Source organism: Oncorhynchus tshawytscha, linkage group LG10 (assembly GCF_018296145.1).
Source record: "Oncorhynchus tshawytscha isolate Ot180627B linkage group LG10, Otsh_v2.0, whole genome shotgun sequence".
Taxonomy (NCBI): Eukaryota; Metazoa; Chordata; class Actinopteri; order Salmoniformes; family Salmonidae; genus Oncorhynchus; species Oncorhynchus tshawytscha.
In genome coordinates, this window is record NC_056438.1 from 15,682,699 (window position 1) to 15,707,802 (window position 25,104).

Genomic DNA, 25,104 nt, shown 5'->3' on the forward strand with positions numbered 1-25,104 from the left:
CTTAGTTAATTTTTTATTTATTGTTATTATTTTTACTACATCAGGATAGCATCCACATATGATTTGGCTTAACAGCCTTCTACAGTGTGTAGGTTCACAACTTTTTCAATAAGAAACAGTATTTATTATAGGGAAGACAGGTGAGTTAGCGGTGAGTAGCAGGTGCTTCTAATCAGCGTTGCGATTCATCTGCCAATCAGGGATGTGGCTTCTCTGGTCTACCTGTAAATGTGTTACCATCACAAAGTACGCGTTTCCACAGGAAGCCCAATTGTGAATTTTTTTCCACTAAATGGTCTTTCGACCTATCACATCAGATGTTTTCACATCAGCTATTTTTTAAAGCTGATCTGATTGGTCAAAAGACCAATTAATAAAATAAGATCAGAATTGGGCTGCCTGTGTAAACACAGCCAAAGAAATACAAAATTATATGGTACGGGAGAAGAAATTATGTTCAAAATATATATGGACAGTGTTCTTGCATAAGAGTATATATTTCTTAACTTCTCTTGCTCTAGAGGCTCTTCCATATCAAATATTTGAAGTACTTGTTCCTTTCACCCCCTAGTGGAGCAAAAGGCCTTCAGTATCAGATACATAACATCTGTAAAACGTCCAAATGACTCATCTTATCAGGACACAAAAACATTAATTTACATTAGCATTGATAAGAATATAAAGATATTGTGTTGGTATATTTGAATAGTTTTACACTGTATGCTATGTACATTTCAAAAAATAAAAAATAAATGAAACAAATAAACATTAAACAAAACATAATTGACAGGAGAAAAGATACACACATTTGCATAAATATGCCTGACTACAGGATATATATATATTGAACAAAAATGGCCAAATCAATAAAATGTTAAACTTAGATACAAAGTTCTCCTTTGGAAGTTCGGCAGATTTAAGGCAGAAGGTTGAAGAGGTTCCAACAGACCAGCGTCATCAACAGGGCTGGAAAAACAAACAAACCAGAAAACCATAATTACTTTCAACAGGACTTTTCAACACTGACACCTACTGGTTGAGTCAAGTAGTCATCAACAGGCTCAACAGCATTTAATTCTACAGACCAAAGTGCAATGACCACAGTCCACAATGATCACACTGTACAAGGACCACAGTGTACAAGGACCACAGTGTACAAGGACCACAGTGTACAAGGACCACCGTCCATAATGACCACAGTGCACAATGACCACAGTCCACAATGATCACACTGTACAAGGACCACAGTGTACAAGGACCACAGTGTACAAGGACCACAGTGTACAAGGACCACAGTGTACAAGGACCACAGTCCACAAGGACCACAGTCCATAATGACCACAGTGCACAATGACCACAGTCCACAATGATCACACTGTACAAGGACCACAGTGTACAAGGACCACAGTGTACAAGGACCACAGTGTACAAGGACCACCGTCCATAATGACCACAGTGTACAATGACCCCAGTCCACAATGACCACAGTGTACAATGACCACAGTCCACAATGACCACAGTGTACAATGACCACAGTGTACAATGACCCCAGTCCACAATGACCACAGTGTACAATGACCACAGTCCACAATGACCACAGTGTACAATGACCACAGTGCACAATGACCCCAGTCCACAATGACCACACTGCACAATGATCACACTGTACAAGGACCACAGTGTACAATGACCACTGTCCACAATGACCACAGTGTACAATGACCACCGTCCACAATGACCCCAGTCCACAATGACCACACTGCACAATGATCACACTGTACAAGGACCACAGTGTACAATGACCACTGTCCACAATGACCACAGTGTACAATGACCACCGTCCACAATGACCCCAGTCCACAATGACCACAGTGTACAATGACCCCAGTCCACAATGACCACAGTGTACAATGACCCCAGTCCACAATGACCACAGTGTACAAGGACCCCAGTCCACAATAACCACAGTGCACAATGACCCCAGTCCACAATGACCACAGTGTACAATGACCACAGTCCACAATGACCCCAGTCCACAATGACCCCACTCCACAATGACCACAGTGTACAATGACCACAGTGTACAATGACCCCAGTCCACAATGACCACAGTCCACAATGACCACAGTGCACAATGACCACAGTGTACAATGACCCCAGTGCACAATGACCACAGTCCACAATGACCACAGTGTACAATGACCACAGTGCACAATGACCCAGTCCACAATGACCACAGTGTACAATGACCACAGTCCACAATGACCACAGTGTACAATGACCACAGTGCACAATGACCCCAGTCCACAATGACCACACTGCACAATGATCACACTGTACAAGGACCACAGTGTACAATGACCACTGTCCACAATGACCACAGTGTACAATGACCACCGTCCACAATGACCCCAGTCCACAACTACCACAGTGTACAATGACCCCAGTCCACAATGACCACAGTGTACAATGACCCCAGTCCACAATGACCACAGTGTACAAGGACCACCGTCCACAATAACCACAGTGCACAATGACCCCAGTCCACAATGACCACAGTGTACAATGACCCCGGTCCACAATGACCACAGTGCACAATGACCCCAGTCCACAATGACCACAGTGTACAATGACCACAGTGTACAATGACCACAGTGTACAATGACCACAGTGTACAATGACCCCGGTCCACAATGACCCCAGTGCACAATGACCACAGTGCACAATGACCACAGTGCACAATGACCACAGTGTACAATGACCCCAGTGCACAATGACCACAGTCCACAATGACCCAGTGTCCACAATGACCAGTGTACAATGACCCCAGTGCACAATGACCACAGTCCACAATGACCACAGTGTACAATGACCACAGTGTACAATGACCACAGTGTACAATGACCACAGTGTACAATGACCACAGTGTACAATGACCACAGTGTACAATGACCACAGTGTACAATGACCACAGTCCACAATGACCACAGTGTACAATGACCACAGTAAGTGATAAATGACCAAAAGTCGACTTCACTCACCGTGAAAAAGGGGTTTCCTACAGCTTGAGGAAACCTGACTGGAGAGGCCTGTCAAAAGTGTGATGGAGGGAGAGCCAAGATCACCTGCAGGAGAAGAACAAGGAAACACGTTTTGGAAAAATCCACAATCTTTCAGTCACAGAACACTTCCTCTTTCTTAGGTGTCTGTGTGTGTGTGTGTGCATGTGTGTGTGTGTGTGTGTGTGTGTGTGTGTGTGTGTGTGTGTGTGTGTGTGTGTGTGTGTGTGTGTGTGTGTGTGTGTGTATGTGTGTGTGTGTGTGTGTGTGTGTGTGTGTGTGTGTGTGTGTGTGTGTGTGTGTGTGTGTGTGTGTATGTGTATGTGTGTGTGTGTGTGTGTGTGTGTGTGTGTGTGTGTTTATGTGTGTGAGTGTGTGTGCTTGCAGGTGTTCATTCATGTTTTCCTACCTTGCCAAGACTACAATGTAAGGACTACAATGTCCTGACAATTCACCCGAGTATGTGTGTGTCTGTGTGTGTGTGTACACACGCTTGTGTACGAGCACTCTTGCTTTATGCAAAAACAGCTGTGTCAGCATAGTCAACAAATGTACATTTTAAATAGCTTTTTATGGTAGACATAAAAGCAGTAATTTAAGAACAAGCTCTCCTGAATCTTACCATTATCCTCAACAGATCCTCAGACACAGAACACGTTAGGCGTTAAATTCAAGTTTTGGAGCAAATGTGGAGCCAAATTATCAGGGATGATGAAACTAAATTGGATTATTTTTATATTAGGATCATAAGCAAATTCTTTGTCTGTCACCTCCAGCTGAAAGAAAAGTATGAAATAATCAAAGGTTAAGTAATGGAAGTTGAAACAGGTCTGTCTGTTGCACCGGAGGAGAATGAATCCATTGTATCGGTAATTGGTAATATCACTAGAGACTTAAACTTACTAGTGTTTTGTTGATAAATGCAGATCCATTGTACAAGGCGTATTGAACTGTAAATGTTTTCATGCACAACAATCATTGACTCATTGGACTGAAAAAATATCAACAATGTTTCAAATCAGCAGGTTCATCAGATTTTGTTGTTGTAATTAATGAAGTATGTTTTGGTGATGAATGGAGAGGTTCCTGTAATGTCTAAGTATCTGATTTATAAAAGGTTGATATGGGTTGCCATACACAGGGTCACGGGTTTGAATCCATTCCTAACCTTAACAAATTAGAATGACTTGCCTTAATTAAACCAATCCCTAAATGTACGTGCCACTTCAAAGCTTTCCTTCAAATAAAATGAAATAAGGAAAACTTATTGTGTTGTGTTACCTTGATTTGATGAGTTAGTATTTCACTGATGATCCCCAGGTACCCCTTAAGTGTCTCTGCAGTTGCACTAATCTCCACTATGTAAGATGGGCTGGTTGTGACAGAGATATAAGTGCAGTTCATGGAGTCAACATCGCAGCCCTTAGGCACTTTCTTTGTCTCAGACACTGTGTGGAAAACAGGCACTTAAACAAATATATATATCTCGTGGCAGATTGCAGGGAGAGGTGAGGGGGGGGTGATAGAAGGAAAATATCTTGCAGCCTGCTGGCTCCACCCAGAGTTTCCGGCGCCGACAGAGATGGCCGCCTCGCTTCGCGTTCCTAGGAGACTATGCAGTTTTTTGTTTTTTTACGTGTTATTTCTTACACTAGTACCCCAGGTCATCTTAGGTTTCATTACATACAGCCGAGAAGAACTACTGAATATAAGATCAGCGTCAACTCACCATCAGTACGACCAAGAATATGTTTTTCGCGATGCGGATCCTGTGTTCTGCCTTACAACCAGGACAACGGAGTGGATTACATGCAGCGACCCAAAAACGACTCAGAAAAAGAGGGAAACGAAGCGGTCTTCTGGTCAGACTCCGGAGACGGGCACACCGTGCACCACTCCCTAGCATTCTTCTTGCCAATGTCCAGTTTCTTGACAACAAGGTTGATGAAATCCGAGCAAGGGTAGCATTCCAGAGGGACATCAGAGACTGTAACGTTCTCTGCTTCACGGAAACATGGCTAACTGGAGAGACGCTATCCGAAGCGGTGCAGCCAGCGGGTTTCTCCACGCATCGCGCCGACAGAAACAAACATCTTTCTGGTAAGAAGAGGGGCGGGGGCGTATGCCTTATGACTAACGTGACATGGTGTGATGAAAGAAACATACAGGAACTCAAATCCTTCTGTTCACCTGATTTAGAATTCCTCACAATCAAACGTAGACCGCATTATCTACCAAGAGAATTCTCTTCAATTATAATCACAGCCGTATATATCCCCCCCAAGCAGACACATCGATGGCTCTGAACGAACTTTATTTAACTCTATGCAAACTGGAAACGATTTATCCGGAGGCTGCATTCATTGTAGCTGGGGATTTTAACAAGGCTAATCTGAAAACAAGACTCCCTAAATTTTATCAGCATATCGATTGCGCAACCAGGGGTGGAAAGACCCTGGATCATTGTTACTCTAACTTCCGCAACGCATATAAGGCCCTGCCCCGCCCCCCTTTCGGAAAAGCTGACCACGACTCCATTTTGTTGATCCCTGCCTACAGACAGAAACTAAAACAAGAGGCCCCCACGCTGAGGTCTGTCCAACGCTGGTCCGACCAAGCTGACTCCACACTCCAAGACTGCTTCCATCACATGGACTGGGAGATGTTTCGTATTGCGTCAGACAACAACATTGACGAATATGCTGATTCGGTGTGCGAGTTCATCAGAACGTGTGTTGAAGATGTCGTTCCCATAGCAACGATTAAAACATTCCCTAACCAGAAACCGTGGATTGATGGCAGCATTCGTGTGAAACTGAAGGCGCGAACCACTGCTTTTAATCAGGGCAAGGTGTCTGGTAACATGACTGAATACAAACAGTGCAGCTATTCCCTCCGCAAGGCTATCAAACAAGCTAAGCGCCAGTACAGAGACAAAGTAGAATCTCAATTCAACGGCTCAGACACAAGAGGCATGTGGCAGGGTCTACAGTCAATCACGGACTACAGGAAGAAACCCAGCCCAGTCACGGACCAGGATGTCTTGCTCCCAGGCAGACTAAATAACTTTTTGCCCGCTTTGAGGACAATACAGTGCCACTGACACGGCCTGCAACGAAAACATGCGGTCTCTCCTTCACTGCAGCCGAAGTGAGTAAGACATTTAAACGTGTTAACCCTCGCAAGGCTGCAGGCCCAGACGGCATCCCCAGCCGCGCCCTCAGAGCATGCGCAGACCAGCTGGCCGGTGTGTTTACGGACATATTCAATCAATCCCTACACCAGTCTGCTGTTCCCACATGCTTCAAGAGGGCCACCATTGTTCCTGTTCCCAAGAAAGCTAAGGTAACTGAGCTAAACGACTACCGCCCGTAGCACTCACATCAGTCATCATGAAGTGCTTTGAGAGACTAGTCAAGGACCATATCACCTCCACCCTACCTGACACCCTAGACCCACTCCAATTTGCTTACCGCCCAAATAGGTCCACAGACGATGCAATCTCAACCACACTGCACACTGCCCTAACCCATCTGGACAAGAGGAATACCTATGTGAGAATGCTGTTCATCGACTACAGCTCGGCATTCAACACCATAGTACCCTCCAAGCTCGTCATCAAGCTCGAGACCCTGGGTCTCGACCCCGCCCTGTGCAACTGGGTACTGGACTTCCTGACGGGCCGCCCCCAGGTGGTGAGGGTAGGCAACAACATCTCCTCCCCACTGATCCTCAACACTGGGGCCCCACAAGGGTGCATTCTGAGCCCTCTCCTGTACTCCCTGTTCACCCACGACTGAGTGGCCACGCACGCCTCCAACTCAGTCATCAAGTTTGCGGACGACACAACAGTGGTAGGCTTGATTACCAACAACGACGAGACGGCCTACAGGGAGGAGGTGAGGGCCCTCGGAGTGTGGTGTCAGGAAAATAACCTCACACTCAACGTCAGCAAAACTAAGGAGATGATTGTGGACTTCAGGAAACAGCAGAGGGAACACCCCCCCATCCACATCGATGGAACAGTAGTGGAGAGGGTAGCAAGTTTTGAGTTCCTCGGCATACACATCACAGACAAACTGAATTGGTCCACTCACACAGACAGCATCGTGAGGAAGGCGCAGCAGCGCCTCTTCAACCTCAGGAGGCTGAAGAAATTTGGCTTGTCACCAAAAGCACTCACAAACTTCTACAGATGCACAATCAAGAGCATCCTGGCGGGCTGTATCACCGCCTGGTATGGCAACTGCACCGCCCTCAACCGTAAGGCTCTCCAGAGGGTAGTGAGGTCTGCACAACGCATCACCGGGGCAAACTACCTCCCCTCCAGGACACCTACACCACCCGATGCTACAGGAAGGCCATAAAGATCATCAAGGACATCAACCACCCGAGCCACTGCCTGTTCACCCCGCTGTCATCCAGAAGGCGAGGTCAGTACAGGTGCATCAAAGCTGGGACCGAGAGACTGAAAAACAGCTTCTATCTCAAGGCCATCAGACTGTTAAACAGCCACCACTAACATTGAGTGGCTACTGCCAACACACTGTCAATGACACTGACTCTACTCCAGCCACTTTAATAATGGGAATTGATGGGAAATGATGTAAATATATCACTAGCCACTTTAAACAATGCTACCTTATATAATGTTACTTACCCTACATTATTCATCTCATATGCATTCGTAGATACTGTACTCTATATCATCTACTGCATCCTTATGTAATACATGTATCACTAGCCACTTTAACTATGCCACTTGGTTTACATACTCATCTCATATGTATATACTGTACTCGATATCATCTACTGTATCTTGCCTATGCTGCTCTGTACCATCACTCATTCATATATCCTTATGTACATATTCTTTATCCCCTTACACTGTGTATAAGACAGTAGTTTTTTGGAATTGTTAGTTAGATTACTTGTTCGTTATTACTGCATTGTCGGAACTAGAAGCACAAGCATTTCGCTACCCTCGTATTAACATCTGCTAACCATGTGTATGTGACAAATAAAATTTGATTTGATTTGACCCACCTTATATGTACTTCCTGCCCCAACGAAGCATGCCTGTGGATCATTAAGCCATTGAGTGCTTGGGGATAAAAGAGGAAGCAGGCTGCACAAAGAAGGAGAGGGCTGAGAGGGAAATGCATGTTAGAGAGGAGTAGCTGTACGATTACTGGTTGTGAGCTGGTTGCTAGACACCCCCCTTTCCCACCATGTGCAAATTATCCTAATAAATTCCCATTTGCATTGTAGTTGTGCACCGTGTTTGTGTTTGTTTATTGTACTTGGTGACGTTGAAACCCCACACCCTTGAACATATGATGGATAATGCGGGCAAAGCAAACTAAGCTCAATAACTAAACTGACACGGAGCGCAATGGAAGCATTGGTGAAACAGCTGGTGGAGGTGAACATAGCACAACCGGCTATGCATCGGGAGCTGCTGGAGGAAGTGTCAACAGACCACTCTCCTGCGAGCTGAACTCAGCCAGCTGACAGAGGCTGACGACACCAAGGCTTACCTCCAAGCCTTCGAGAGGACGGCATCTAGGGAGAAATGGCCCCATGAGCAATGGGCCAGCCTGCTAGCACCCCTCTCTGTCAGGAGCGGCAGAGAAGACCTTTTAGGATCTGACGGCTGACCAGGATACTCATTACGAGGGGCTGAAAAAGGAAATCCTGTGCCGGTGTAGTTACACCCTGATTAGCAGGGCGCAAAGGTTCCGTGATTGGGCATATGATGCTACAGCAAACTCACCAATCACAAATGCATGATCTGATTAGGCCGGCCAAGAGCTGGCTAACTGCTGAACCACTGACAATCACACCCATCAAGAAAGTGGTCATAGATACATTTCTATACACAACTACAAGATAAATTATGTTTGAAAAACCTGTTAAATATCTTCTAAAAAGAAAATGTATTCATCATGAGGGCCTTAAAAAAATAACCAGTAATGATACATACAGTTGAAGTCGGAAGATTACATACACCTTAGCCAAGTACATTTAAACTCAGTCTTTCACAATTCCTGACATTTAATCCTAGCAAATATTCCCTGTCTTAGGTCAGTTAGGATCACCACATTATTTAAAGAATGTGAAATGTCAGAAGAATAATAGAGAGAATGATTTATTTCAGCTTTTATTTCTTTCATCACATTCCCAGTGGGTCAGAAGTTTACATACTCTCAATTAGTATTTGATAGCATTGCCTTTAAATTGTTTAACTTGGGTCAAATGTTTCGGGTGTCCTTCCACAAGCTTCCCACAATAACTTTCCTGAGGTATTGACTGATTTCTGTTGATTTTCCCATGATGTCAAGCAAAGAGGCATTGAGTTTGAAGGTAGGCCTTGAAATACATCCACAGGTACACCTACAATTGACTCAAATGATGTCAATTTGCCTATCAGAAGCTTCTAACGCCATGACATCATTTTCTGGAATTTTCCAAGCTGTTTAAAGGCACAGTCAAATTAGTGTATGTAAACTTCTGACCCACTGGAATTGTGACACAGTGAATTATAAGTGAAATAATCTGTCTGTTAACAATTGCTGGAAAAATTACTTTTGTCATGCACAAAGTAGATGTCCTAACCGACTTGCCAAAACTATAGTTTGTTAACAAGAAATTTGTGGAGTGGTTTAAAAACGAGTTATAAAGACTCCAACATAAATGTGTGTAAACTTCTGACTTCAACTGTACTACAAAAAAAGATAAAGCGCTCCCCTTTTTGTTCCGATTTTATATAAATAGCTGAGGTGTACTATACTCACTTTTGAGGACACAAGCTCAATTACATAGTACAAGGAATATGAAAATAATACATATCATATTAATTCATTTTCCTATTCCACAAAAGTGGGTGAATCGGGCTTGAAATAAGGTAAATGTTCTCTAAATATAGTAGCAATCAAATTCTAAACAACTTACTATTTAATTGCACATTTCTTACAACTGTAAAATAAAAATTATTCTACTTAGTGACAGTGCAACATTGGCACCATTTCATACTGCTGATTACAGAGAACATTCTGTCCTGCGTCCTCAGTGACACAGAGACACGATTCAAATACATGCGGACTCGTTACAACCTTGGCTTTAAGCACATTTTGTCCCTTTGTGACAAAGCGAATTTGGTCATGTTTAAATTCTACAAAACGAATGTTGAGAGCTGTAAATCCGAGATTGATTTTGTTGCATTCTCTAGGCTCTTCCCTTACATATGCCTGATCACAAGTGGAGCTCCGATGCTCATAGCCAGAGGATATCCACTCTTTGTCTGGATAGGCCAAAAAATGTGACAAGTCATGTATTATGCAAATGAGGGATCCAATTTCACACTCTCCCTCTCAGCTTCCTGCAGACAGCAACAACTAAATGGGGAGACTCGGTTTTTGCACTGAGCATAAAGCCAATGTCACATGAAGCATTCTGCTCAAATGTTTTGTTGCTTACATCTGTCATATTAGGAGCTGTAGTTGTTGTTGTATTATGAGCTGAAGTTGTTGTTGTATTATGAGCTGCAGTTGTTGTTGTATTAGGAGATGTAGTTGTTGCATTATGAGCTGTAGTTGTTGAAGTAGGAACTGTAGTTGTTGTATTAGGAGGTGTAGTTGTATTAGGAGCTGTCGTTGTTGAAGTAGGAGCTGTCGTTGTTGTAGTAGGAGCAGTAGTTGTTGTTGTATTAGGAGCTGTAGTTTTTCTATTAGGACCTGTAGTTGTTGTCGTATTAGGACCTGGAGTTGTTGTTGTATTGGGAGCTGCAGTTGTTGTAGTAGGAACAGTAGTTGTTGTAGTATGAGCTGTAGTTGTTGTTGTAGTAGTAGCTGTAGTAGTTGTTGTAGTAGGAGCTGTAGCTGTTGTATTAGGAGCTGTAGTTGTTGTTATATTGGGAGCTGCAGTAGTTGTTTTAGAAGCTGTAGTTGTTGTTGTATTCAGAGCAGTAGTTGTTGTATTAGGAGCTGTAGTTGTTGTATTCAGGGCTGTAGTTGTTGTTGTATTAGGAGGTGTAGTTGTTGTTGTATTAGGAGGTGTAGTTGTTGTTGTATTAGGAGCTGTAGTTGTTGTTGTATTAGGTTGATGTAGTTGTTTATGTAGGAGCAGTAGTTGTTGTAGTAGTAGCAGTAATTGTTGTAACAGAAGTTTTTGTTTTTGGAACTGAAGTTGTTATTTTAGGAGCTGTAGTTGTTGTTGTATTAGGAGCTGTAGTTGTTGTTTTAGGAACTGTAGTTGTTGTTGTATTAGGAGCAGTAGTTATTTTAGGAGCTGTAGTTGTTGTATTAGCAGCTGTAGTTGTTGTTTTAGGAGCTGTAGTTGTTGTTGTATTAGGAGCAGTAGTTGTTGTATTAAGAGCTGTAGTTGTTTTATTAGGCGCTGTAGTTGTTTTATTAGGAGCTGTAGTTGTTTTATTAGGAGCTGTAGTTGTTTTATTAGGAGCTGTAGTTGTTGTTTTAGGAGGAGGAGTTGTTGTAGTAGGAGCTGTAGTTGTTTTATTAGGAGCTGTAGTTGTCTTATTAGGAGAAGTAGTTGTTTTATTAGGAGCTGTAGTTGTTTTATTAGGAGCTGCAGTTGTTTTATTAGGAGTTGTAGTTGTTGTAGTAGAGGCAGTAGTTGTTTTAGTAGGAGCAGTAGTATTTGTAGTAGCAGCTGTAGTTGTTGTAGTAGGAGTTGTAGTTGTTGTAGTAGGAGCAGTAGTTGTTTTAGTAGGAGCAGTAGTAGTTGTCGTAGGAGCTGTAGTTGTTGTAGTAGGAGCTGTAGTTGTTGTAGTAGGAGTTGTAGTTGTTGTAGTAGAAGCAGTAGTTGTTTTAGTAGGAGCTGTAGGTGTTTTAGTAGGAGCTGTAGTTGTTGTAGTCGAAGCAGTAGTTGTTTTAGTAGGAGCAGTAGTAGTTGTCGTAGGAGCTGTAGTTGTTGTAGTAGGAGCTGTAGTTGTTGTAGTAGGAGCTGTAGTTGTTGTAGTAGGAGCTGTAGTTGTTATAGTAGGAGTTGTAGTTGTTGTCGTAGGAGCAGTAGTTGTTTTTGTCGGAGCAGTAGTTGTTGTATTAGGAGCAGTAGTTGTTGTTGTGGTAGGAGCTGTAGGTGTTTTAGTAGGAGCTTTAGTTGTAGTAGGAGCAGTAGTTGTTTTAGTAGGAGCAGTAGTTGTTGTATTAGGAGCTGTAATTGTTGTATTAGGAGCAGTAGTTGTTGTTGTATTAGGAGCTGTAGTTGTTTTAGTAGAAGCAGTACTTGTTGTAGCATAATCTTTTGTTTTAGGAGCAGTAGTTGTTTTATTAGGAGCTGTAGTTGTTTTATTAGGAGCTGTAGTTGTTTTATTAGGAGCTGTAGTTGTTGTAGTAGGAGCTTGTAGTTGTTGTAGTAGGAGCTGTAGTTGTTGTAGTAGGAGCTGTAGTTGTTGTTCTAGGAGCTGTAGTTGTTGTAGTAGCAGCTGTAGTTGTTGTAGTAGGAGTTGTAGTTGTTTTAGTAGGAGCAGTAGTAGTTGTCGTAGGAGCAGTAGTAGTTGTCGTAGGAGCTGTAGTTGTTGTAGTAGGAGCTGTAGTTGTTGTTTTTGGAGCTGTTGTTGTTGTAGTAGGAGCAGTAGTTGTTTTAGTAGGAGCTGTAGGTGTTTTAGTAGGAGCTGTAGTTGTTGTAGTCGGAGCAGTAGTTGTTGTATTAGGAGCTGTAGTTGTTTTAGTAGGAGCAATAGTTGTTGTATTAGTAGCAGTACCTGTTGTCTCAGAAGTTTTTGTTTTAGGAACTGTAGTTGTTGTTGCATTAGGAGCAGTAGTTATTTTAGGAGCTGTAGTTGTTGTTGTATTAGGAGCCGTAGTTGTTGTTTTAGGAGCTGTAGTTGTTGTTGTATTAGGAGCAGTAGTTGTTTTATTAGGAGCTGTAGTTGTTTTATTAGGAGCTGTAGTTGTTTTATTAGGAGCTGTAGTTGTTTTATTAGGAGCTGTAGTTGTTTTATTAAGAGCTGTAGTTGTTTTATTAGGAGCTGTAGTTGTTGTTTTAGGAGCAGTAGTTGTTGTAGTAGGAGCTGTAGTTATTGTAGTAGGAGCTGTAGTTATTGTATTAGGAGCTGTAGTTGTTTTATTAGGAGCTGTAGTTGTCTTATTAGGAGAAGTAGTTGTTTTATTAGGAGCTGTAGTTGTTTTATTAGGAGCTGCAGTTGTTTTATTAGGAGTTGTAGTTGTTGTCGTAGAGGCAGTAGTTGTTTTAGTAGGAGCAGTAGTAGTTGTCGTAGGAGCTGTAGTTGTTGTAATAGGAGCTGTAGTTGTTGTTCTAGGAGCTGTAGTTGTAGTAGGAGCTGTAGTTGTTGTAGTAGGAGTTGTAGTTGTTGTCGTAGGAGCAGTAGTTGTTTTAGTAGGAGCTGTAGGTGTTTTAGTAGGAGCTGTAGTTGTTGTAGTCGGAGCAGTAGTTGTTTTAGTAGGAGCAGTAGTTGTTTTTGTCGGAGCAGTAGTTGTTGTATTAGTAGCAGTACCTGTTGTCTCAGAAGTTTTTGTTTTAGGAACTGTAGTTGTTGTTGCATTAGGAGCAGTAGTTATTTTAGGAGCTGTAGTTGTTGTTGTATTAGGAGCTGTAGTTGTTGTTTTAGGAGCTGTAGTTGTTGTTGTATTAGGAGCAGTAGTTGTTGTATTAGGGGCTGTAGTTGTTTTAGTAGGAGCTGTAGGTGTTTTAGTAGGAGCTGTAGCTGTTGTAGTCGGAGCAGTAGTTGTTTTAGTAGGAGCAGTAGTTGTTTTTGTCGGAGCAGTAGTTGTTGTATTAGGAGCAGTAGTTGTTGTTGTGGTCGGAGCTGTAGGTGTTTTAGTAGGAGCTTTAGTTGTAGTAGGAGCAGTAGTTGTTTTAGTAGGAGCAGTAGTTGTTGTATTAGGAGCTGTAATTGTTGCATTAGGAGCAGTAGTTGTTGTTGTATTAGGAGCTGTAGTTTTTTTAGTAGAAGCAGTACTTGTTGTAGCATAATCTTTTGTTTTAGGAGCAGTAGTTGTTGTAGTAGGAGCTGTAGTTGTTTTATTAGGAGCTGTAGTTGTTTTATTAGGAGCTGTAATTGTTTTAGTAGCAGCTGTAGGTGTTTTAGTAGGAGCTGTAGTAGTTGTCGTAGGAGCTGTAGTTGTTGTAGTAGGAGCTGTAGTTGTTGTTTTTGGAGCTGTTGTTGTTGTAGTAGGAGCAGTAGTTGTTTTTGTCGGAGCAGTAGTTGTTGTATTAGTAGCAGTACCTGTTGTCTCAGAAGTTTTTGTTTTAGGAACTGTAGTTGTTGTTGCATTAGGAGCTGTAGTTGTTGTTTAGCTGTAGTTGTTGTAGTAGCAGCTGTAGTTGTTGTAGTAGGAGCTGTAGTTGTTTTTAGGAGCTGTAGTTGTTAGGAGTTAGTAGTTGTTTTAGGAGCTGTAGTTGTTGTTTTGGAGCTGTTGTTGTTGTTAGGAGCAGTAGTTGTTTTATTAGGAGCTGTAGTTGTTGTAGTAGGAGCTGTAGTTGTTTTATTAGGAACTGTAGTTGTTTTATTAGGAGCTGTAGTTGTTGTAGTAGGAGCTGTAGTTATTGTCGTAGGAGCAGTAGTTGTTTTAGTTTTAGGAGCTGTAGTTGTTGTTCTAGCAGCTGTAGTTGTTGTAGTAGGAGCAGTAGCTGTAGTTGTTGTAGTAGGAGTTTGTAGTAGGTGTTTTAGTAGGAGCAGTAGTAGTTAGTTGTTTTAGTAGGAGCAGTAGTTGTTGTATTAGGAGCTGTAATTGTTGTATTAGGAGCAGTAGTTGTTGTTGTATTAGGAGCTGTAGTTGTTTTAGTAGGAGCAGTGTTGTTGTAGCATAATCTTTTGTTTTAGGAGCAGTAGTTGTTGTAGTAGGAGCTGTAGTTGTTTTATTTGTAGTAGGAGCTGTAGTTGTTGTAGTAGGAGCTGTAGTTGTTTTTGGAGCTGTTGTTGTTGTAGTAGGAGCTGTAGTTGTTGTTCTAGGAGCTGTAGTTGTTGTAGTAGGAGCTGTAGTTGTTGTAGTAGGAGTTGTAGTTGTTGTTTTTGGAGCTGTTGTTGTTGTAGTAGGAGCAGTAGTTGTTTTAGTAGGAGCTGTAGGTGTTTTAGTAGGAGCTGTAGTTGTTGTAGTCGGAGCAGTAGTTGTTGTATTAGGAGCTGTAGTTGTTTTAGTAGGAGCAATAGTTGTTGTATTAGTAGCAGTACCTGTTGTCTCAGAAGTTTTTGTTTTAGGAACTGTAGTTGTTGTTGCATTAGGAGCCGTAGTTGTTGTTTTAGGAGCTGTAGTTGTTGTTGTATTAGGAGCAGTAGTTGTTGTATTAGGAGCTGTAGTTGTTTTATTAGGAGCTGTAGTTGTTTTATTAGGAGCTGTATTTGTTTTATTAGGAGCTGTAGTTGTTTTATTAGGAGCTGTAGTTGTTTTATTAGGAGCTGTAGTTGTTGTTTTAGGAGCAGTAGTTGTTGTAGTAGGAGCTGTAGTTATTGTAGTAGGAGCTGTAGTTATTGTATTAGGAGCTGTAGTTGTTTTATTAGGAGCTGTAGTTGTCTTATTAGGAGAAGTAGTTGTTTTATTAGGAGCTGTAGTTGTTTTATTAGGAGCTGCAGTTGTTTTATTAGGAGTTGTAGTTGTTGTAGTAGAGGCAGTAGTTGTTTTAGTAGGAGCAGTAGTAGTTGTCGTAGGAGCTGTAGTTGTTGTAGTAGGAGCTGTAGTTGTTGTTCTAGGAGCTGTAGTTGTTGTAGTAGGAGCTGTAGTTGTTGTAGTAGGAGCTGTAGTTGTTGTTCTAGCAGCTGTAGTTGTTGTAGTAGCAGCTGTAGTTGTTGTAGTAGGAGTTGTAGTTGTTTTAGTAGGAGCAGTAGTAGTTGTCGTAGGAGCAGTAGTAGTTGTCGTAGGAGCTGTAGTTGTTGTAGTAGGAGCTGTAGTTGTTGTTTTTGGAGCTGTTGTTGTTGTAGTAGGAGCAGTAGTTGTTTTAGTAGGAGCTGTAGTTGTTGTAGTAGGAGCTGTAGTTGTTGTAGTAGGAGTTGGAGTTGTTGTAGTAGGAGCAGTAGTTGTTTTAGTAGCAGCTGTAGGTGTTTTAGTAGGAGCTGTAGTAGTTGTCGTAGGAGCTGTAGTTGTTGTAGTAGGAGCTGTAGTTGTTGTTTTTGGAGCTGTTGTTGTTGTAGTAGGAGCAGTAGTTGTTTTAGTAGGAGCTGTAGGTGTTTTAGTAGGAGCTGTAGTTGTTGTAGTCGGAGCAGTAGTTGTTGTATTAGGAGCTGTAGTTGTTTTAGTAGGAGCAATAGTTGTTGTATTAGTAGCAGTACCTGTTGTCTCAGAAGTTTTTGTTTTAGGAACTGTAGTTGTTGTTGCATTAGGAGCCGTAGTTGTTGTTTTAGGAGCTGTAGTTGTTGTTGTATTAGGAGCAGTAGTTGTTGTATTAGGAGCTGTAGTTGTTTTATTAGGAGCTGTAGTTGTTTTATTAGGAGCTGTAGTTGTTTTATTAGGAGCTGTAGTTGTTTTATTAGGAGCTGTAGTTGTTGTTTTAGGAGCAGTAGTTGTTGGAGTAGGAGCTGTAGTTATTGTAGTAGGAGCTGTAGTTATTGTATTAGGAGCTGTAGTTGTTTTATTAGGAGCTGTAGTTGTCTTATTAGGAGAAGTAGTTGTTTTATTAGGAGCTGTAGTTGTTTTATTAGGAGCTGCAGTTGTTTTATTGGGAGTTGGAGTTGTTGTAGTAGAGGCAGTAGTTGTTTTAGTAGGAGCAGTAGTAGTTGTTGTAGGAGCTGTAGTTGTTGTAGTAGGAGCTGTAGTTGTTGTTCTAGGAGCTGTAGTTGTTGTAGTAGGAGCTGTAGTTGTTGTAGTAGGAGCTGTAGTTGTTGTAGTAGGAGTTGTAGTTGTTTTAGTAGGAGCAGTAGTAGTTGTCGTAGGAGCAGTAGTAGTTGTCGTAGGAGCTGTAGTTGTTGTAGTAGGAGCTGTAGTTGTTGTTTTTGGAGCTGTTGTTGTAGTATGAGCAGTAGTTGTTTTAGTAGGAGCTGTAGGTGTTTTAGTAGGAGCTGTAGTTGTTGTAGTCGGAGCAGTAGTTGTTTTAGTAGGAGCAATAGTTGTTGTATTAGTAGCAGTACCTGTTGTCTCAGAAGTTTTTGTTTTAGGAACTGTAGTTGTTGTTGCATTAGGAGCAGTAGTTATTTTAGGAGCTGTAGTTGGTGTTGTATTAGGAGCTGTAGTTGTTTTATTAGGAGCTGTAGTTGTTTTATTAGGAGCTGTAGTTGTCTTATTAGGAGAAGTAGTTTTTTTATTAGGAGCTTTAGTTGTTTTATTAGGAGCTGCAGTTGTTTTATTAGGAGTTGTAGTTGTTGTAGTAGAGGCAGTAGTTGTTTTAGTAGGAGCAGTAGTAGTTGTCGTAGGAGCTGTAGTTGTTGTAGTAGGAGCTGTAGTTGTTGTTCTAGGAGCTGTAGTTGTTGTAGTAGGAGCTGTAGTTGTTGTAGTAGGAGTTGTAGTTGTTGTCGTAGGAGCAGTAGTTGTTTTAGTAGGAGCTGTAGGTTTTTAGTAGGAGCTGTAGTTGTTGTAGTCGGAGCAGTAGTTGTTTTAGTAGGAGCAGTAGGTGTTTTTGTCGGAGCAGTAGTTGTTGTATTAGGAGCAGTAGTTGTTGTTGTGGTCGGAGCTGTAGGTGTTTTAGTAGGAGCTTTAGTTGTAGTAGGAGCAGTAGTTGTTTTAGTAGGAGCAGTAGTTGTTGTATTAGGAGCTGTAATTGTTGTATTAGGAGCAGTAGTTGTTGTATTAGGAGCTGTAGTTGTTGTAGTAGAAGCAGTACTTGTTGTAACATAATCTTTTGTTTTAGGAGCAGTAGTTGTTGTAGTAGGAGCTGTAGTTGTTTTATTAGGAGCTGTAGTTGTTTTATTAGGAGCTGTAGTTGTTGTAGTAGGAGCTGTAGTTGTTGTAGTAGGAGCTGTAGTTGTTGTAGTAGGAGTTGTAGTTGTTGTAGTAGGAGCAGTAGTTGTTTTAGTAGCAGCTGTAGGTGTTTTAGTAGGAGCTGTAGTTGTTGTAGTCGGAGCAGTAGTTGTTTTAGTAGGAGCAGTAGTTGTTGTAGCAAAATCTTTTGTTTTAGGAGCAGTAGTTGTTGTAGTAGGAGCTGTAGTTATTGTATTTGGAGCTGTAGTTGTAGTAGGAGCTGTAGTTGTTGTAGTCGGAGCAGTACTTGTTTTAGTAGGAGCAGTAGTTGTTGTAGCAAAATCTTTTGTTTTAGGAGCAGTAGTTGTTGTTGTAGGAGCTGTAGTTATTGTATTTGGAGCTGTAGTTGTAGTAGGATCTGTAGTTGTTTTAGTAGGAGCAATAGTTGTTGTAGCAGTACCTGTTGTCGCAGACGTTTTTGTTTTAGGAACTGTAGTTGTTGTTGTATTAGGAGCAGTAGTTATTTTAGGAGCTGTAGTTGTTGTTGTATTAGGAGCTGTAGTTGTTGTATTAGGAGCTGTAGTTGTTGTTTTAGGAGCAGTAGTTGTTGTATTAGGAGCTGTAGTTGTTTTATTAGTAGCTGTAGTTGTTGTAGTTGGAGCTTTAGTTGTTGTAGTAGGAGCTGTAGTTGTTGTTCTTGGAGCTGTAGTTGTTGTAGTAGGAGCAGTAGTTGTTTTAGTAGGAGCAGTAGTTGTTGTAGTAGGAGCACTTTTGGTGGTGACAACAATTGAGGACAGTCGGTTAACTGTCATGCTAGGCACTGCAATCCAAAATACACTGGAGGTCTGCATAAATGTTGACCTTGAAGAGGAAGACAGACAAATGTGCCAATATTAGACTACACACAAAATTCCTGATATGTTCTCAAAATACCCATTATTTTTTAAAATCCCATAGTTGTTGGATTCGCAGTGCTCATTCAAGCCTGATTTTGCAGATTATCCTTTGTCCACTAACCTAATAGGTTTGGAAAATTTTATGGAATTTTGCATCTCGGAGCAAACATTTAGAGGCATCCCCTGGGGTAAAACTATTTGAATCAATGTTGTCTCCACATCATTTCAAGATCTATGTGATGACATAGAATAAATGTGTAAAACTGATTGCATTTGTAAAAAGTAATCAACGAAAGATAATTTCGTCTTTTTTTCACCCAACTTTTTTGGGTGACCAATCGGATTCCACACTTCAAGATTGCTTCGATCACGTGGACTGGGATATATTCCGGATAGCCTCAGACAACAACATTGATGTACGCTGATTTGGTGAGAGAGTTTATTAGCAAGTGCATCTGTGATGTTGTACACGCGGTGACTTTTAAAACGTTCCCCAACCTGAAACCGTGGATTAATGGTAGCATTCGGTTACAACTGAAAGTGCGAACCACTGCTTTCAATCATGGCAAGGCTACCGGAAACATGACCGAATACAAACAGTGTAACTATTCCCTCCGCAAGGCAATCAAACAAGCTAAGCGTCAGTTTAGAGACAAAGTAGTCACACTTTAACGGCTCGGACACGAGACATATGTGACAGGGTCTACAGTCAATCACGGATTACAAAAAGAAAACAAGCCCCGTCGCGGACACCGATGTCTTTCTCCCAGACAAATGAAACAGCTTCTTTGCTCACTTTGAGGACAATACAGTGCCACTGACACGGCCCGCTACCAAAACCTGTGGGCTCTCCTTCACCGCGGCCAACGTGAGTAAAACATTTAACCGTGTTATCCCTCGCAAGGTTGCAGGCCCAGACGGCACCCCTAGCCGCGTCCTCGGAGCATGCACAAAACAGCTGGCTGGTGTGTTCACAGACATATTCAATCAATCCCTATCCCAGTCTGCTGTTCCCACATGCTTCAAGAGGGCCACCATGGTTCCTGTTCCCAAGAAAGCTAAGGTAACTAACTGAGCTAAACAACTATCGCCCTGTAGCACTCAGTTCCGTCATCATGAAGTGCTTTGAGAGACTAGTCAAGGATCATATCACCTCCACCCTACCTGATACCCTAGACCCTCTCCAATTTGCTTACCGCCCCAATAGGTCAACACACGACGCAATCGCAATCACACTGCACACTGCCCTATCCCATCTGGACAAGAGGAATACCTATGTAAGAAAGCTGTTCATCGATTACAACGCAGCATTTAACACCATAGTACCCTCCAAACTCATCATTAAGATCAAGATCAAGACCCTGGGTCTCGACCCCACCCTGTGCCACTGGGTCCTGAACTTTCTGACGGACCGCCCCCAGGTAGTGAAGGTAGGAAACAACATCTCCACCCCGCTGATCCCGGGTGCGTTCCTAGCCCTCTCCTGTACTCCCTGTTCACCCATGACGCACGCCTCCAACTCAATCATCAACTTTGCAGACGACACTACAGTGGTAGGCTTGATTACCAACAACGACGAGACGGCCTACAGGAGGAGGTGAGGGCACTTGGAGTGTGGTGTCAGAAAAATAACCTCACACTAAACGTCAAAAAACGAAGGAGATGATCCTGGACTTTAGGAAACAGCAGAGGGAGCCCCCCCCCCTATCCACATCGATGTGACAGTAGTGGAGAAGGTGAAAAGTTTTAAGTTCCTCGGCGTACACCTCAGGAGGCTGAAGAAATTTGGCTTGTCGCCGAATTTGGCTTGTCACTTGAATCCTGTCAGGCTGTATCACCGCCTGGTAAGGCACCTGCTCCGCCCACAACCGCAAGGCTCTCTAGAGTGTAGTGAGTTCTGCACAACGCGTCACCGGAGGAAAACTACCTGCCCTCCAGGACACCAACACCACCCAATGTCACAGAAAGGCCAAAAAGATCATCAAGGACAACAACTACCCAAGCCACTGCCTGTTCACCCTGCTATCATCCAGAAGGCGAGGTCACCACAGGTGCATCAAAGCTGGGACTGAGAGACAGAAAAACAGCTTCTATCTCAAGACCATCAGACTGTTAAACCACCATCACTAACATTGAGTGGCTGCTGCCAACATACTGACTCAATCTCTAGCCACATGAATAATAAAACACTTGATGTAATAAATGTATCACTAGTCACTTTAAACAATGCCACTTTATATAATGTTTACATACCCATCTCATAAATATATACTATACTCTATACCATCTACTGCGTCTTGCCTATGGCGCACAGCCATATATTTATATGTTCATATTCTTATTCATTCCTTTACACCTGTGTGTATAAGGTAGTTGTTGTGAAATTGGTAGATTACTTGTTAGATATTACTGCACGGTCGGAACTAGAAGCACAAGCATTTCGCTACACTCGCATTAACATCTGCTAACCATGTGTATGTGACCAACATTTTTTGATTTGATTTGATGACATGGTGACATTTTTTATTTCAGTTATGTCCTACAGAAAAATCATGTAAAAAAGGAACTGTGTCGTGTTTGTGATGGCTTTAGCAGACACTTTGGTTGCCAAATTCCAGTAACTTCCAACCAGGATTTCTGGAGAACCTGGGAATTTGGGGAAAGTTACTGTAATTGTTCAACTCTAGTAGAGACTCACTTGACTATGATGTTGCCCAATGAGGATGAGTATGGTGCTGTCCAGGTGACTGTTACTGATGATCTAGGTTGATTGTTGCTTTGACTCACCCCAGAGGCCTAACAATAAAACAACAGGTAATGTCAATCAATAGAGGATAATGATCTTGGTACATTGATGGCAGGTAAGACACTGATCAATGCTTATTGGTGGTTCTAGCTATAGTACGTAAAGGTAACAAGCTCTTGTTTAGGGTTGAAAAATTACTGTAACTTGCCCAAAATACCCAGGTTTTAATTAAGAAATCTGGAATCCACCAACGAGGATTTCTGGAAACCTTGGAATTTTGAGAAGTTACCGGAATTTTTGCAACCCTAACTCTGTCATTTCATCAACTTTATTCATTATAATCCGGGCCAGGAGTATTTCCTCACTGTATAGCCTGACCAGTAAAAACGCTCCTATTATTGGGCTCAAGTCAGTTTCATTTGACGTATTGATGAGTCAATATAATCATATAAATCAGTGGGTAAATTGGTAACAGTGAAGAATATGGACAGAATGTCCTGTGCTGTATTGTAACTAGGGTTACAAAATTCCAGAAACTCTCCCAAAATGTCCAAGGTTTTCCAGAAACCTCAGTTGTAGGATCTCATGATTCAGGAGGGTAGGAGCAGGGTGGGAATCCTCCAACTGGGGAAGTTTTAGGAATTTTACAACCCTAACAGTAACTCACTGCGATCCCATTGCAAGGCACAAGAATGATCCCAGTCCCACTGCCGAGAGAGAACATTCCCACAGCCTTGTTCTGTCCTTCCTCATGGGCCTCCAGAAGAAACCCTTTATAGGTGAAGGTTCCTGACAGAGTCACTGAGAAAGAGAGGGGGGAGAAAGGGAGGGAGAGAAATGTATAGAAAGGGAGAGAGATGTGTCACCTAAGTAATATGACATGCTATTCTATACAAACCTTTCTCTGTAATTAATATTACCTGATTGAGCTAATCATGTAAATGTAATTAACTACAAAGTCGGGACACCACAAAAGAGTGTTTATAGAGCTGTTATCTTCCGAATAAACTCTTAAAGACCTAGTCATATTTTACATCAATAGAAGTCAATATTAATCATCACCTTATTTCATTCTCATCTGAAAGTTGGAAGCTAAAATTACATTTAGTCTTTTCACAAATTGTTTCATATTCAAACATTTAAATTGCACAACAATTCCATGTGAATCTGATAACTAGAATGTGTAGACTTTCCCAGATACAGTTTATGTCATCCTGTCATCAGTCATAATGTCTCAGATGACAACCAAACTGACATCATATTCATTAAGTACCAACGCACATTTTCAACTGGTTCTATTTCCGAAATATGGTTCCTTTTCCCCCACTTGTTTGATGTTCCCAGACTCTCTATGTTTAACAAAGGCTATTCAAGAATCCTTCAGTAGAGTCAGAGAGAGAGGGGAGAAAGATATTTATGGCGGGGTCATGAACCTTACCCACAGGCCAACATCATGACAGATGGCTAAAGAATGAGATATTGAGTGCTGAAATGTTGGATGACATCTCCTTAGACAAGTTATGATTCCCTGCCAATTAGCAATCGTGTAATGTCACGGCAACTGTGCTGGAATATGCTATGCGAAAAGTTTACATCTGAGCAGGGACGAATAATGTTTATTTTCTAGCAGAATTAACATTATTTGCAAGGGCCTCAAGGAATAAAATGGGTTGTGTATTAGAAATGTCCAGACAGATTACTGTTCCTTCGTCTGAGCCAATACGGTATGTATTGGGTAAGCCCAATAGTGTGTTTCCACCATCTCGGTGACTCACCTTGGATGGTGTCTCCTGGCTGGTAGGTGGTCTGGTTGACAGTGACAGTGTATGGTGAGGAAGAGATCTGCCCTGTGCTGCCATGAAAACTATTACCAGGTAGCATTGAGCCACACTGAGAAGCAATGGAAGATCCTCCCCCACTGAAGCCCTCCACTTGTAAAGCAGTCAGAGAGAGGAGAACGCAGAGAAACCCCACCATTTCTCTGTATAGCAGATGTGTGTGTGTGAGTGTGTGTGTGAGTGAGAGAGGGAGAGAGGAAAAGAGAGAGAGCGAGAGAGAGACAGAGTAAGAGTTTCGGGAGAGAAAACATAGGATATCTCATGTGACATGATATTTGACATGTGACCCAATTAATCAATTTACAAAGACACATCTATAAATTATAATATTTCTAATGAAATTAAAGACATTTTATAACTACAAAAATACAGTACTCTGCCGGCAGAGTACTGACAATGTAATTCAAACACCTGTGGAAATATAAACTCTGACCTTTTGTCATTGAAGCTCTCTTGTTTAGACAGAAAGTTTAACAGTAGCAACAACTATATAACTAGTCATAATTACACTGTAATAATAATTACGTTGAAATAACCAATCTATAATGTTAACAAATAAAGGCAGGGAAAAACCCCTGGATTGATCTTAATGTAAGAGCATACATGAGCCTCCATGTTAGAAGACATTGAAACAAATATCCAGTCTTGTTCAATAGAACTTCATACATTAAAACACAAGTATTCAGGTGAATTGTTTGGTGCCAAATAATGTATTAGTCTATTTATTATCTATCTCTAGGATGACGTCTTAAACCCTAATTTCTAACGTCACTGAGGACGATTACTATTATTGCTATTAAAACAACAAAAATACATTACAAAGACAATGTGAATGGGTGCTCGCATCAGTGGGTGCTCTGGTCAGTGGGAGCACTCATCCCCACCTCCCTAAGATGCCAGCATGGCGAAGCCCCCTGCCCAAAGGGATTTTCCAGGGCAGGAAGGACCAAGCCCTGCCTGACGCACAGCCTGGTATGGAAGTGAGCGCACAGACAACCACCACGACCAGCACACACCTCTCACACCGTGAAACCAAAACACAAAACATTAGTAACTAAACACAAAACACACAGTAATCCCATCCTCACACTCACCCCTGATTGGAGGAGCTCAAACATTTATACTGTTCATGTGTCTATGTATTTATTCTAACACATTAATTCCAACCTTCAGACAGTCACAGATCAACCCATCTTTCCCAGTAAAATCATCATCCTACCATTTTCTCCTGCAACACTTCCCTCCATTCTCTAGTGACTGACAATTATTTGTTAGTGTTATTAACATAGGCCTGTTAAATAGTTAGTAGTGAAAGTAGTTCATGAAAAGATAAACCATGGCTTACCAGGTTGATTTAACTTCAGCTAGACAGCTAGACGAGTGTTGAATTGAACTGTTTCAAGGACGTGATATACAAGTGTGAATCAGAGCTTGGCAAACAGACACCATATATATCAGGTCCCACGTCATGGTAACAAAAATAAAAACCTGTCTTCCTCTACTTACCAACAACTCCACTTCCTTGTGACCTAATGCCCAAAATAAAACTGTATACACACACACACACTATTTTGACGTATTTTTGAGTGTACCATAGCTGTGACAAGACAATAAATGTTAATGTTAAACGTTTTACTCTACAGTAGATTGTTGTTTGTCTAACAAACATTTAATTTACCTGTTAAAATAAAGTAACAAATGGGGGCTTACAGTAAGGTATCATATACGGATCTTAATGTAGGTCATGAACTATGAAGC

The 25,104-nt window shown here is 41.8% G+C and overlaps 1 protein-coding gene across 3 annotated transcripts; it reads right to left on the bottom strand.

Annotated features, from left to right (window-relative positions):
• Positions 1–24,775, bottom strand: LOC112259823 (putative ferric-chelate reductase 1). 3 transcript variants are annotated; one of them, XM_042329530.1, is made up of 6 exons: positions 24,231–24,774; positions 23,284–23,489; positions 22,176–22,309; positions 21,461–21,558; positions 3,042–3,125; positions 1–966 (listed from the first exon to the last, which is right to left on the bottom strand). In XM_042329530.1, exons 1-5 carry the CDS (start codon positions 24,392–24,394, stop codon positions 3,122–3,124), a joined length of 606 nt encoding a protein of 201 aa, XP_042185464.1. In that variant the 5' UTR covers positions 24,395–24,774; the 3' UTR covers positions 1–966; positions 3,042–3,121. The 3 variants fall into 3 exon arrangements, 2 of the variants coding, with proteins under 2 accessions (XP_042185464.1, XP_042185463.1); XM_042329529.1 differs by lacking the exon at positions 3,042–3,125 and having other exon boundaries at positions 24,231–24,775; XR_006084456.1 differs by lacking the exons at positions 21,461–21,558; positions 22,176–22,309; positions 23,284–23,489; positions 24,231–24,774 and adding an exon at positions 8,106–9,144.
• Positions 24,776–25,104: the final 329 nt, after the last annotated feature.